Source organism: Hoplias malabaricus, chromosome 12 (genome assembly GCF_029633855.1).
Source record: "Hoplias malabaricus isolate fHopMal1 chromosome 12, fHopMal1.hap1, whole genome shotgun sequence".
Taxonomy (NCBI): domain Eukaryota; kingdom Metazoa; phylum Chordata; class Actinopteri; order Characiformes; family Erythrinidae; genus Hoplias; species Hoplias malabaricus.
Window position 1 is genome coordinate 36,157,222 of NC_089811.1, and position 15,959 is coordinate 36,173,180.

The following is a 15,959-nucleotide window of genomic DNA, read 5'->3' on the forward strand; positions in this document are numbered from 1 at the left end:
CACACTCTATCAGATTAGAGAGAGAGAGACAGAGAGAGAGAGAGAGAGAAAGAGAGAGAGAGAGAGAGTGACAGAGAGAGAGAGAGAGAGAGAGAGAGAGAGAGAGAGAGTGACAGAGAGAGAGAGACAGAGAGAGAGAGAGAGAGAGAGCGACAGAGAGAGAGAGAGAGAGAGAGAGAGAGAGCGACAGAGAGAGAGTGACAGAGAGAGAGAGAGAGACAGAGAGAGAGCTGATCTGACCTTGTGAAAAAAGTACGAGGCCTAAAATGTCGTAAACCAGCAACAAAATGTCACTAGACGTCGAAAAGCCATTCAACACACAATAAAATGTCATTGTTTTGTTTCTGGCACCTTTCCCATTGGATAAAAAGAGGTGATTCTATGTACGCAGACGTTGACCTGGCCCTAATGGCGCTTCACCAAACAATGTCCACCCTAACGACTCTGATATCTCACAACCAAGCCCCCCGCCGGGACCTGACACTGGTGTAAAATGCCACACTGTGCTCTGCAGTCTTCTACGGTTTGTGTGGGTTTATCACACAGAATGCACTCTGCAGCTTTTATGCAAGAGACATATGTCATCAGAGTGGGAGGGCAAAAAAAAAAAAAAAAAAATGGTGGTCTCTTTCCTGCACTCCAACACTAAAAATGGAGGAAATGGATCCATTAAAGACCCCAAACACCAAAGAGAACTCCATCATACCCCCCTCCAAAAACCAGAGAAGTCCATTATACCTCCAAAACACAAAAGAAAACACCATTTACAATGAAATATAGTGTACACATTGTACCAGCTCTCCTGTGAAGTTTGCAGATATGTCTGAAATAAGAAGAGTCATCGGAACAGTCATTCTGACTAAAGGCATTACTAGTAGAGAGAAGTAACTGATGGGTGTGTCAAACACAGCTAGTGTCTAATCTGCATAGCCAGCATCTGCTCATGTAGTGAGGAAAGCGCCTTAATGATGAAGAAGACACATGGAGTCATCAGTGGGAGCAGATGGATGAGCATATCTATAGGTACAAGAACAAATGACATTCTGAAGGTTTAGTGATGAGCACATGCACAGCTGTTCAGACAGGAAATCTGCTGCTTTTCCTTCTCTCGTTCTTGCCCTACCTCTCCCTCTCTCTCTCTCTCTCTCTTTCTCAGAGTTGTGCTTTGTTGAACAGAAGGTCCATCACTAATATGTTGCTCTGGGGACAAGCAGGGACCCCACTGCAGGCTCTGAGAGGACAGCAAGGGGAAACGTGAGGGGTCTCTAGGGGCTGCTTTGCCACCGCTCTTCCGTAGCCTATATGACTGAATGGTCTACAATGACTAGAGCAAACAAAGCCTTTAAAAGGCTTCCTCCTGAGCCTCACTTAATGCACACGTACACAAGCAGTGGCCTTGTGGGGCAAGATGCCAATTATTAGTGATGTATAATGTATCAAAACAGGGAGCTGCAACTCTAACCAGTTTAAGCCAAAACGAGAGTGGTGCTGAAAGCACAATAGACCACAATTCAGGCCAGATGTTCAGCAACTAGCGCACATTTCAACTGAAATCCAGGCCAAGCCAGCCTGTGGTATGGCAGGGAGTCTTGCTCCTACCGGAATTCACCACTCAAGAGCCAAGAAATCTGTTGTGTGCAACCACATCAGCGCTGCTCCAAGAATTATAGGTTAAAATGCTCCCAAACCAAACGTCCAAAATGCAAATCACGATCCCCAAGTCACTCACCAAGGGTCTGTCTCTTATTACATGCCATGACCAAACGAGAATCAAAAGCTTGGATTCTTTCAAATAACATCATTGTTCAATGGTATGACTTTATGTGGTTTAGAGTGGATCTGTTCCTCTGTTCCAAGTCATTCTGCTCATTTCTTGTCAAACTCATGGGATTCACTGGCATACGTGTCAACCACGCACTTCTAGCACCTGTATGTATCCTTCCATAGGTGAACTGAGTGGCCACAGGAACATGGCTAGGAAGCATATCCAAATAGGAATGCACATCTGGTCACTAACATTAGAGACAGGGTGATATCAGTGTATTGCACGGTGGTGCAGCACGTTAGTGTCGCAGTCACACAGCTCCAGGGACCTCGAGGTTGTGGGTTCGAGTCCTGCTCCGGGTGACTGTCTGTGAGGAGTGTGGTGTGTTCTCTCTGTTTCTGTGTGGGTTTCCTCCGGGTGACTGTCTGTGAGGAGTTTGGTGTGTTCTCCCTGTGTCTGCGTATGTTTCCTCCGGGTGAATATCTGTGAGGAGTGTGGTGTGTTCTTCCTGTGTCTGCGTATGTTTCCTCCGGGTGACTATCTGTGAGGAGTGTGGTGTGTTCTCCCTGTGTCTGCGTGGGTTTCCACCGGGTGACTGTCTGTGAGGAGTGTGGTGTGTTCTCCCTGTGTCTGTGTGGGTTTCCTCCGGGTGACTGTCTGTGAGGAGTGTGGTGTGTTCTCCCTGTGTCTGCGTGGGTTTGCTCTGGTTTCCTCCCACAGTCCAAATACACACGTTGGTAGGTGGATTGGCGACTCAAAAGTGTCAGTGTGAGTGTGTGTGTTGCCCTGTGAAGGACTGGCGCCCCCTCCAGGGAGTATTCACGCCTTGCGCCCAATGATTCCAGGTAGGCTCTGAACCCAGCACTGCCCTGAACTGGATAAGGGTTACAGATAATGAATGAATGAAATTTGGAGCATTTCTATTGGTCCACTCATTATATAACTTGCACACAATGAGTGTCTGTGTGATTTTTTGGAAATATGCACATTACCTTTGATCCTAAGACCACAATTTGCCGTTTTACCACATTTCACCTGTGAAACATTAAAACATTTTTTGGAACTTAGCTTCGCTAGTAATTTCAGAATTACACTTGACCATTCAAGTCAACAGGACCCTGGTTTTCTCCAACTTTCTGCCCAGGCGTATGGGCTATGGAGATTTCTAGAGCTTCTGGCATAATGTGTATTGCTCTTTTCACAGATGTTGTTATTTCTCACAGAAATAAATACTCATGACTACACTGTACATTAAAAGCAATCAACGAGTCCTCTTTCCATGTAACACTTTGAATGCCTAGATAAGCAAATTCCAATGCAATAATTCAGACATTTACACAAACAGTTCATGTTGCTGTTGATGCTGGTTGCATTTCAAAGCACTAGATTAAAGGCAAATGTGACATTTAATTAAGATGAGGTGTGCAGAGGGAGCAGCGGGGAAAACTCGGCCAGCCTAATCACACCCTGCAGAGATACTGCACCTATTAACGCTGCTAATGGGCTCCAGCACTCATCATCATATACCTACAAAAACACACACACACACACATCCCACAAATGCCGACAGTCTAGCAGGGAATAAGCCAACATGCAGAGTTGAGCCATAGGTCTGCAGCAGCTGCCACATACTAATGACTCATAGAGAACAGGCCACAACCTTGCATTTTCCATTTGGACAGGGTCTATCTGATAGGGTGAGAAGTTTACAAAGTACTATTTGGTAAATCTTTGCCTATGTCTCACACATTATCACAGATTTCTTTTATCAATTAGGAAAGATTGAGTTTCCTTAATTAAAACATCTATTTACTATGATATTGGGCTATACACCAATTAGTTTCTTAACAATTTAATTTCTTCTAAGTGATGATTTGAGTCCTAATGTTGGAGTGCTGTTGTGGATATGACAAGATGTATCAACAACTCAAAGATCATCATTATTTAATTCGTTCATTCATTCATTATCTGTAACCCTTATCCAATTCAGGGTCGCGGTGGGTCCAGAGCCTACCTGGAATCACTGGGCGCAAGGCGGGAATACACCCTGGAGGGGGCGCCAGTCCTTCACAGGGCAACACAGATACACATTTGCTCACACACCACACAGAACACACCACACTCCTCACAGACAGTCACCCGGAGGAAACCCGCACAGACACAGGGAGAACACACCCCACTCCTCACAGACAATCACCCGGAGGAAACCCACGCGGACGCAGAGAGAACACACCACACTCCTCACAGACAGTCACCCAGAGCGGGAATCGGACCCACAACCTCCAGGTCCCTGGAGTTGTGTGACTGCGACACTAACCTGCTGCACCACCGTGCCGCCCCTCATCATTATTTCACCACACTAAATTAGCACGACATAAAGGAACGGCTAATACAACAAGCCCACAAAGCAGATTTGGGCTCTACTGAAAAATTAAGGAATCCAACATGAGATGTCAGGGTCTTTGTGCCATTCACTTCCTCTCTGCACCTCTGTGTAGAACCAGTAGAGGAAGAGGAGGAGGAAGAGGAAGCTGGACTATAGTGGAAGTGTCCTTCACTGACAAGTGTCATGGATCTGCCAGCAATCTGCAGGATGTCAGGACTCAAGGTCCTGCACTTTCAAGGCCACAACAAATGTGTGTGTGTGTGTGTAGAGAGAGAGAGGGGAATATTACAGTATCACAAAAGCCCTTCATACACCACAAACATTCACTACATACTTTCATACCATGAGTCAGTGGCTGCTTTCTTGGTTCTGAACAAATCAAAAACAGAGAAGGAGGGGGTGGGGAGGGGGGGGGGGGGGGGTATGGGGCAGAGAAATACAAAGTGAACAACAAAAATGGTAAAAGTAAAAGAGAAAGAAGAAGGGTGAGAGAAAACAAGAAGAACTATAAAAAAAGAAAGGGTGAGAATGAAACAGAAAACAGATAAAGAAAGCAAGAGCGAGGGGATAGAGCCAGGGGGAAAGAGAGAGAGAGAGAGAGAGAGAGAGAGGGGAACAATCGATGTAGAGATGTTAAATAGGCGACTGAAGGAAGTCTGAAATTGATTCATTTAATGTGCTTGCTGTGTAATAAAGGAGAAACAAAGCTAACATTACAAAGCTGGCTCTTGCTGAGTGTTTAACTGACCGTAAGGTCTTCAGGGAGCTTCCAGCCACAGTAGTGAAGGTAACAACAGCACAGGCCACTGTTCGTGTCTCACCACTCAAACCTACACAGGCATCTTCTATCTTAACTCCAAACGAGCCTCACACTGAGCTTAACCATTCACACACACACACGCATACGCACACAGAGAGAGAGCAGGGACACAGTGCCAATTCAACAGCAGGGAGAACAGAAACAAAAGGGAGCACCCAGGTCATCAGCTTTTAGTAGACTGGTCTTTATTCTCAGAATGCCATTTATGTGTGACACTAATGGAGGGTCAAAACAAAAGCATTTATTCCAAATAGCTGTGGAATATCTTGAGTCAACAAAAAGCAGCTGAAATTGTCAAATTGAGTTAAAAAAAAATAAAAGAGTAAATGGTCAAAAATAATAATATAATAAGGCTTTGTTCAAGGTGTTCCCGGTACACAGTGATCAGGTCAAAGGCACCCAAGGCTCACCAGTATGCAAGGAGAGCAAAGGCTAGTCCATCTGGTCCAATCCCACAAAAAAGGCAACTGTATCACAAATTCTTGAAAAACGTTAAAGGCTAAGCACCAGCGATGTGAAACTGTCAAACAAATAAATACAGTGGAATTTGAGTTCCTAACTTGTGCTTATTGATAGTCAGAAAACATGTTATTTCTTACTAATTGAAGGAATAAGGTTTAAAAGACCGTAGGCGTCTTGCATGTGACGTAGATGGTGGACAACAACTCTAGAAGCTGCACTTAATTTAATGTAAAATGAAGAAAAGGTGTGTTGTTTTTGGCTGCAATCATTCAATGTACAGTGGGACATCTGTGAACAAATGGCCCAAAGATCCCAAAATATCCAGAAAATGGACTAAATTTGTCAACTTTAAACGGGCACTTTGGAAAGGACCATCCGCTCACTCCGTTATCTGTAGCTCATTTCACTGGCGCTTTTCCAACAATATGGGCATGTAAGGACACCAACGAAAGGTGTTCAAGAGCCTCTGTAACATGGAGGTAAACAGGGTAAGGACACTCACTTCGCCTGTTTTAGTTGGTGTTAGTTAACGTTAGCTTGACTCGCTAAACTCGGTGGCTCAGATTATACTCGGCTACGTAGCTGCATTACGGAGGTTTATAGTGTCGGATGAATTCGAGTTCGACTTCGATCACATTTACAAGAATAACGGTACCTCTACATTTGAGTTTAGCTTATTGCTAGGCTATTGTCATGAATAATGTTGGTTATTTAGCTAGATACTGTCATAACAGTCATAACGGTGTTTTACCGCGGCGTTGTTCAGCTGTTGTCCACCAGCGACGTCACGGTTGCGTTCAAGAATTTCCGTAGCGAGCTCGGGTTTTTCCGTCAATTTAATAAAATTGTCAGTTTTAAAGCAAATCAAGCTGCTATTTTCATTTTAATTCATACTTATATCTGTCACTAACTATAATAATGTGAAATATTCATGGAGGTCCATTAAGTGGTGCTTAGCCTTTAATGCTAGCTTTGTCTGTTGCCAGAAAACTGTGCATTGCAGCGTGTTGCATATAGTGCTGTACACATATGCTGAACCCTTCACTACCTTAGTCATCAATGTGTCATGTATAGCCCTGTCTAGCGTGTTTCTGCTGTCTGTCTCATTGTTTCCTCTGGTTGTGATCTGTGTGTATAAGCACATGGCTCTTTGTTTTGTTTCTGTCTTCCTTGTCTCCACCTTGGCTCCTCCCTCTTGTGCCTCCTTGCCCCCTCGTTATCTGTCCCAGGTGTTTCTTGTTTGTGTTGTCTTTTTAAAGTCCACGTCAGTGTTTCCTGTTTGTGGGTCGTTGTGGTTGTATGTATGTTTGTGGTTCATGTCTGTGATGAAGATTCTTGCTAAGTTTTGATTCTCTGTTTATAGTTTAGTCTCTCTGTTTTGTGTTTATCCTCTTTGTCTAGTTCCCTAGCCTCTCTGTTTAGTTCCCTTATTTTTCTGTTTATTAAAGTCTCCTGCAATTACCTCCGTTCCCGTTTATACCTTGACCACCCCAACACCCTGCACTGTGACACAATGAGATTTGGGCATCTGTGACCTGGCTGACTAGTTGTCTTTCTGTGAAGCACTTTTGCTAGGGATTAAACACAAAGTACCGTTATAAACACAGCTTAGACCCGTCACTTTTAGATGCCCTGACAAAACCATTATTACAATCACAATCTGGCCCTTGTCAATGTTATTCATTTCACTTGTCAGTGGGCTTAATCTTGTGGCTGATCACATGAACACACAGTATTTCTATAACATAAGAACAGTTCAGCCAGTCCTAGATAACTATAAATAATACTATATATAAATTGAGTAAATGTCCTTAGACCCCAAAGGGTTAATGAGTGCCAACTTTGAGCCCTCAGACACCACTGCATGAGAAACCATCATGATACTCTGGTAAATATAGTCACATGGGCTCAGGAGTACTTCGGGAAACTTTTGTCACTAAATACAGTCTGTCAGTGCATCAGAGAATGCCACCTGATAAATGAAAGGCAAAAGCCATGAGTTAGTTATTTGCAAAGCCACAGACTTTTAGGCCAAATCTCATTTCAGACGGAAAAGGACACATGGACACATGGTGTCCTGTGGTCAGAGAAGTCCATGTTTTAGAGCATAATTGATGTCAAGATCTGAATCCACAGATATCAAGACAAAAGAGTCTATCTAGACTGATATCAGTGAAAGGTGCAGATGTTAACCCATGTCATGGTTTGGGTGTTGCATCAGTGCCCACCGCATGGGAGGCGTTCATATATGAGACAGTAACACTGATGTGGTGGCATATACTGAGGTTTTAGAGAAACATAAGCTACCATCAATGTAGCAATTTCCTGGGAAGTCTATGGTTATTTCAGCAAGAAAAGACCTGGCTTCATTCTGTTCAGTAAAAATGGGCAAAAAGTTCACTTGCAAACTGCACAATTTTAGTATCTTCAGTTCCTAATGGTTAAAAAGGTGATGTAACAACATTAGTGTGTGTTGCATCCATCACATTTTTTATATTTGCAAAATACAATATACATAACATTTAATGATAACAACAACATTCCCAGTGGCCAAATGGCTCCATCAAAAAACCCAACTATCAACAAACACACAAAAAAATAAAAATACAGTGGAACCTCTACCTACGAACTTGATCCGTTCTGTGACCCGGTTCGTAAGTAGAAAAGTTCGTTTCTCGAGTCAATTTTCCCCATTTAAAATAATGGAAAAGCAATTAATGGGTTCCAGCCCCCACCCCCGAAAGTCACCCTTTTTGCACTGATATATGTTTACAACACTCTCAAATTAGTAAAAAAATACATGTAGCGTTACTAAAAATAAAAGAGAAATACAGTGGTAACAGTAATAAAAAAGAAATAATAAAGTTGTAAGTGGTTACACATCGCTACCTTGAAGACGTGACGACTGGCTGGAGGAGTAACACAGGCACTGGCTGTATGACGGGAGGTAGGTGGGGGGGTGGGTGGAATAACGGAGAGTAGGCGGTGAATGTGGGGAGACGAAGCGTAGATACGGCTTAACTTAACACGAATTTCGATGTCTGCTATTTACACTAATGCTAAATTGCTTAAGCTACAATTTGCTAATCTTAAAAGCTCACTCAAGTCTGGGCGCTGGGAGACTCGCCTATTGGGGTCAGTGGCCATTTCCAGCCGCCGGCTCGGAGGAGGCTCGGGTTCATTTCTAGAGTCGTGGTTCGTTGGTGGAGGCAAAAAATATTCAAATTCTCATTTCGTATCTTGGAAAGTTCGTTAGTAGAGCTTCCACTGTAATAGTCAAAATTACTTCTGATTCGATAATCTGATATTACTCACTCGTAATTCAGTGAAACCAGTGGAGAAACTTTTGAACATGGCTTTAAACCTGGTTCATAAACAAAACGAGAGAATTTACTACAATTTAAAAGACTCTGACGAAATGCAATTGCCAGGACAGATTTGTTTCACAGAAAAAAAAAATCCTTAAATTGTTTACCATTGCCCCGTCATTATCCGGCAAGAAAACAGACAGAAAACAAACACTCTAGCCACTTAAACTGGTCAGAAGACGTTATTAGCTAATAATAAATTACTCAAATTAAAATAAATAATATAAACTGGTTATTATATTTACATAGTGCAGCAAAATGACAATGTAGCAACTCCCAAATATTAACGGTTAGCAGACACAAGATCAGATGTCCAGCAGGAGTGGACACGGAAGGATAACGCGCAGCCGGCCTGCTATTCACTCCAGCAGGTCTGTAATCACTGCTAAAGCCTGACTAAAGCCCAGCTCAAGCCATTGGAGGAGCTTTTCCAGCCCACAGAATGGAGGGAGCTGCAGAGACGGTAAGCTCACACACAGATGGGAACAGCTCGGTGTGGACGTGTGAGGTCATGGCGATGAGGTCATAGTCAAGAAAACAAGGCTGGAGGTAGGAGGTGTTTGCTGCCCTTTCTTTCTGTTTAAGTTCAGGGCTTCGGCATGTTAACTGGCCAAACTATAAAACTCTACAAAAAAAAACCACACAGAGACCTGAGAGGACACAAGCTGCTGACCGTTTTCAATGGATCCACAGCGAAGGCCTGGATCCAAAGTACATTCATTTATTCCAGGTTTCTGGGTGAAGACTGGCCTCATATCAGCAACATCTCACCAAATGTTTTATTTGAGAAGAGCTCCACTTCTTTCAGAGAAAGGTGTGCCTTTAAGGAGGCGATGAGATGGCCCTTTGTTATTATCAACAAATGAATTAACACAGACCAGCAGATGGTAGGGGAGCAGCGGAGGACTTTCGACAATACACCCACGTCTACTCATCCTTTACTCCGTCTCTGCATCACTTTCCTCTCATTCATTCCTTCAGCACCTACTTCTCTCACTCGGCTCTCTAAGCTGGTGATATTTGTAGTAGATTTATGCCATCTGCATGGCTTTTTCCTGGCATCTCTACGATGAAGTCATCAGCATGGCCTATGATTCATGAAGCGAGCCATGTGCCCCTGTTCATAATTATCCTGGAACCTAAATAAACATGCCATGCCCGTCATTATGCACAACTGTGTGTTCGTTAAAATGGGACAGCTTCATTACCATGTCTAACTGATTTTTTTTTTTGCATGGGCTTAGGATTGACTCATGAAAGAACGGATCTAGCTTTGTTTCTAGCAGAGAGCTCTGAGTGCACTTTCCAATCCGTACCCATGTTCAGCCCATGCAGAAGTGCTTAGTATGAAGCGCCATTACTGCTCGGATAGGAACAATGGCGAACGAGATGGACATCAGTGCCCCTTTTTAAATAAAGGGCCTTCTCCATGGCCCATTCAAGGGAGGCCAATGAGAGGCTAAAGGTAGTGCCGGGCTGCAGGAAAGAGGCAGAGAGGGTCGTACAGGACTAAATGGATTCTGTTTAAGTGCAGATGAAAGGGCTGTGTGGAGAGGGGTGGAAGCAGTAAAAGAAATGGGGTCGAGCCATGGATGGAGGTCCATAACCTCGTCCTCTGGCTCTCTGGGAAGCGGCTTTATTGACTCTCCTCCGCAGTCCAACGCTGGTCCAACATCGGGGCGGGAAATGAGGCCAGTGTAAGAGCCCGGGCCTCTTCAGAGACATCAGAGACTCACTTCAAAGCTTTATTGAGGAAGCAATGCGGGTATCTGCTGAAGGTCTGGAGAAGAGATCAAGAAGTAGGCAGCCAAGATCCCAGCCTGGAATCAGCCGCTTCTATGTTCGCTTTTAGAAGTGCATGTGTATCTCAAAGCTTTTGTCTTTGCAGGAGGGCTTTTCCAAGATGGATGGGCCCAAAATCTAAGCCTCAAGGTCTTTGCAACCAACACAAAGCAGTGCATCTAAAAGCGCACCAGCAGCTTCAGTTATATATACAATGATCCATATTTAATCTGGCACTTTCTCAGAGAAACACTACAAACCAAAAAGGAAATGAACCCTCGCCCGCTCTTCTTTGTTCAGGGAGTCATATCTAATATCACCATTACTATTTCATCCTTCAGTGGGCTGGCTGAGGCAGGCCCTAGCCCCCAGCAGGCCACTCTTCAATTGGAAATTAGGAGCAGTGTGGGGTCCGGGAGGGGCTTCACAGTGTGGCGATAGAAAAGCAAGTGAGCGCTGAAGGTTTAAGGCTTTGCACTAGCAACTCTCCCGCAGGCAGGAATGCTGGCAGCGCTTTGTTCAGTAGACAGATGTGATGCATCAAACCCACCTGTCAGAGTAAGGGCTGATAATTCAGCCCCACCCACATCATGTGGTCCCCCTGACTGCTGTTTAAGCCCCAAGAGACACAGTGGAGTGCATCACTGTTTGCAATTCATACTGTTGTGGATTAAAATCTTATTAAGAAAAAAAAAAAAAGATCTCTGCCTTTTCGGTGATTTAAATTAGATTTTTTCTCTTCCACCAGTTTATGGACTGTTCCTTCTCATGCAAATAAACTGATATAAAAATAACCAAATCAGGAGAATCAGAAATTTACAAAAAGATCTGTATTTGGTTCGTACTGCTGTGAGGCCAAAGCTTTATATCCGTTACATATCAATGTATCATTACTTACGGCATGCAGTGTTTCCAATGTCTTCCTGTTTTTTCACTCGTCATTGTTTGCAATATTGTTCATTGTGGACTTGTGCACACAGAGCCACTCTCAACACAAACACCACCCACACTGCTTTGTGGCCACAAAGAATCATGTATTTCTCTCTCTAATTTTTTCCAACTACAAATTCGTCTCATCAGCACCCTCAGCCAGGTCTCAAACAATAATTACAACTATCAATATCTTCTGTTCACGTATAATGAAATTGTTATATATAAAATGTGAAATTTGAAGTTTGAGGTAAATAAATGAAAGACAGCATTTATTAAAGGCAATGTGTATGGTAGTGGGGAACTGCAGTTCTCTCTGGTTTGTTCACATTCAGAATCTGTGCGTCTTAAGGTGGAACTGTATGTTTGAGGAGGAAAAACAACTGTTGACTCTACGTAGCTGAAGTTTAACTTACTGTATGCTTTTATTCACTGTTTGATGTACCACAGAAACTCATTTGTAATTCAAGTTGTTTATTTCGCAGCACTTCAGTCTGTTTACTTTCATGCAGTTGGCACTCTACGCAGTTAGGTTGGGTTCCTATTTAAAGTTTGATGTGTTCTCCCTGTGTCCGCGTGGGTTTCCTCCGGGTGTCTGTGAGGAGTGTGGTGTGTTCTCCCTGTGTCTGCGTGGGTTTTCTCCGGGTGACTGTCTGTGAGGAGTGTGGTGTGTTCTCCCTGTGTCTGCGTGGGTTTTCTCCGGGTGACTGTCTGTGAGGAGTGTGGTGTGTTCTCTCTGTGTCTGCGTGGGTTTCCTCCGGGTGACTGTCTGTGAGGAGTGTGGTGTGTTCTCCCTGTGTCTGCGTGGGTTTCCTCCGGGTGACTGTCTGTGAGGAGTGTGGTGTGTTCTCCCTGTGTCTGCGTGGGTTTTCTCCGGGTGACTGTCTGTGAGGAGTGTGGTGTGTTCTCTCTGTGTCTGCGTGGGTTTCCTCCGGGTGACTGTCTGTGAGGAGTGTGGTGTGTTCTCCCTGTGTCTGCGTGGGTTTCCTCCGGGTGACTGTCTGTGAGGAGTGTGGTGTGTTCTCCCTGTGTCTGCGTGGGTTTCCTCCGGGTGACTGTCTGTGAGGAGTGTGGTGTGTTCTCCCTGTGTCTGCGTGGGTTTCCTCCGGGTGACTGTCTGTGAGGAGTGTGGTGTGTTCTCTCTGTGTCTGCGTGGGTTTCCTCCGGGTGACTGTCTGTGTGTCCCCTCCAGGGTGCTTTCCCACTGGTGATAACGGGTAGGCTCCGGACCCACCGCAACCCTGAACTAGATGAGGGTTACAGACAATGAATGAATACTACAATTACTTGAAAAAGTTATTGTCATTTAGAACTGAATGACAGTGGCATGTTGCTTCTTCCTGTTTTACATATATTCAGTCCATCATGGTTTCCTTCTCTGCCTCCTTCTATTTCTCGCTCTTTGTTGTCCTTCTGACAATCAGGTCATAATCCCTCTGTCTGTTTCTCTAGCCATTTCACTGTCTAGGTTATTCATTACCTCGCTATCAGCCTCTATCTATTCTTCACCCTTCCTCTACATCAGTCACTCACCCGCCCCTAGCTTCTGCTCTTAAAATGTATCTCTGCCCCTCACCACCATTCAGACCTACTGCCATTTTCCACATACATTAAATCTCCTCTACTATGATATCTCAGTCTACAAAAGCAGTCACACAGACACACACAGCTAGCGGTCAATCCATCAATCGTCCGGCTTCCCATGTCAAAGAAATTGTGAAAAAGGCAATACACTGACTGTACACAACTTGGGATAATGTATAAAATGCTCCCCTAAAGCTTATAAATTGACCAAAATCTTTGCAATTATCTGATAAAATACCCATTTGAGTCCCCTCACAGGCAAATGAGTAATTTTCTGCAATGTGTGTTGGCATGGTAAACTGTGGGTGCAGTCCTAGGGGGTCTAAAGCAGCTGTTTGTCAGCTGTAACGAGCTTTCTTCATGCTTCAGAATACTGCATACTAACCAGCCTCTCCCACAGTCAAACAGCCGTGTGGCGTGCAGCAAGGCAATCAGGAGAGCAGTAATTGAACAGTGCCCCACAAAACCCGCCAGAGAATTTACTAGAACACCAAGTGTGAATGGGCTTTAATATGGTGAAAATGGGCTTTTATCCTTCATCACATGCCATAATTGACATACAGTGTGTATATGTGTTTAGAGGGATGGAGAACGGCACCAGGAAATGATGTTAAACAAGATGCACATTTAACATGTCAAATTGCTTGAAACAATATTTCCTTCATTTCTATGTTAGTTTATGTCCATAGAGGTCAAGTCTCTATAAGAAAACTGCATTAGATACATGTTGTTTCCCCCCCTCCCTTTAATTCTCAACACACTAGCAGTGGAATAATATTTACTGGCTTCATCTGCGACATGTGGCTGGTTCATTTCTCTGGTGGTTTGAGTGGAAGACTGAGTCTCTCTTGTTCAGACAAATAACAGCTCAATGTGGCCCAATTCCCGTGATGGGTCTTTGAGGGTATCTAAATAAATACGTAACATGGTTAAACAATAGAGGTTAGAGCAGACTTCCTGAAGGGAATAGCCTGAGACGTGTGTGAGATCTCTGTGGCGATGGGGCAGATGCCCATGTTCTCAGGAATGGGTCACTTCCAGAATCAGCCCAGCAGGAGAATGGTGGACACTATGCTGAGGGAGACACAGGAAAAGTCTGACACACAGCTGCGTGGCATCAGCCTCCCACAACACACCGACCTGCATGCTCCAGCACTTCCTGTAGGAGTGGCTTGACCCCTCGCCTCACTTCCAACCGACCGCTAAACCAACACACAGATAAGATCAGGAAACCAGACGGAGAGCTGGACTGCTGGGCGTGTGCGTGTCCGTGTGTGAGGTACTGGCTGGGTTTATGGGTCAGATTCAGAATTCAGGAGAAATGATAACACCCGGAGTGAAAGTCAAAAGGGAAAGAGAGTGACAGGTGGAGGAGGCAGCACTTCCTCACATGCACACACTCAGGACTCCAGGACAAACGCAGGAAACAGAAACACCAGACTTCCTCTGCTCAAGGCTGGCTGAAAGTAAGAGCAGGAGTGGCGATGACCTTCTCCAGCCAGACAGCACCAGAGAGTGCAGATATTTGGCAAGGAGACACACGCAAAAACACATGCAAATATTAACCTGTAGATTCACCTCTCCATAACGTTAAACAACAAATAAACGTAACCCGTGTAATATCGTGATACATGGGACTGTCCCGAACTGTTCCCCCTTTCTGACCAATGAATTCGCTCCATGAAGTCCTGGAAAGACAATGTCTCACATTTTTAAGGTGATTTGTTACTTTTCTATAATTCAAAATAGACTTTTTGTAAAGGATCTTTATTTCATTGCTTCCTTTCACTTTCCTCAATAAAATAAAAATGAGTTGACCCCAGTCCTTCACAGGGAAACACACACACATTCACTCACACCTACGGACACTTTTGAGTCACCAATCCACCTACCAACGCGTGTTTTTGGACTGTGGGAGGAAACCGGAACACCCGGAGGACACCCACGCAGACACAGGGAGAACACACCACACTCCTCACAGAAAGTCACCCGGAGGAAACCCACGCAGAAACAGAGAGAACACACCACACTCCTCACAGACAGTCACCCGGAGGAAACCCACGCAGACACAGGGAGAACACACCACACTCCTCACAGACAGTCACCCGGAGGAAACCCACGCAGACACAGGGAGAACACACCACACTCCTCACTGACAGTGACCCAGACGAAACCCACACAGACACAGAGAGAACACACCACACAGACAGTCACCAGGAGCATGACTCGAACCCACAACCTCCAGGTCCCTGGAGCTGTGTGACTGCGACACCTACCTGCTGCACCACAACTTTTCAGCCTTTCAAGAGGCAGTTTTTTGAGTGTATGATTAGAAGACACATAATATCATATGCACTTACTTGGCAGAGAAAAGCAGGAAGCCTGAAACTGAAGGTGTGGGAAAGAAGGGCATGCACACTGAACTGTGGTGCGCTGAACACTGCTGGCAATGCACCAAGAGCAGGACCTCCAATGTGACTGTCTGCCTGTTTTGGCCTCACTAGAGGTTCTACAAACAACAAGCTGTGACTATGTTTTGCCAAGGAAGAAAAGACCAGAGAGATAGTAGGGTTTAAAGGAAGTAATTTATTACTAGTGCAATGTGGAGACGAACGGAAAAAAGATGGGGGTGGGGGAGGAAGCGTGATGCAGAATCAGACAGTCTGATCAAATGGACTGGAGTTGGACATTAGACAGAGAAGTATCTTACCAGCTCTCGTGGCAGGAACATGTCTTCCTGCCTGGCCACCATGAGACACACAACGTCTCCCTGCTTAGTGCTGCGCAGCATGGCCACCAGTTCCTCCTGTGTCCAGCCTGTGATGTCCACTCCATTCACCTGACACACAGGACAGACATTCA

At 44.7% G+C, this 15,959-nt stretch overlaps 1 protein-coding gene across 1 annotated transcript in view; it reads right to left on the minus strand.

The window, feature by feature from the left end:
• The window catches only part of pard3bb (par-3 family cell polarity regulator beta b), a 309,049-nt gene that overhangs the window by 167,919 nt on the left and 125,171 nt on the right, over positions 1–15,959 (minus strand). The window contains exon 11 of the mRNA XM_066685934.1: positions 15,808–15,936. Coding sequence (XP_066542031.1) covers positions 15,808–15,936 — 129 coding nt within the window. The remainder of the gene's footprint in view (positions 1–15,807; positions 15,937–15,959) is intronic.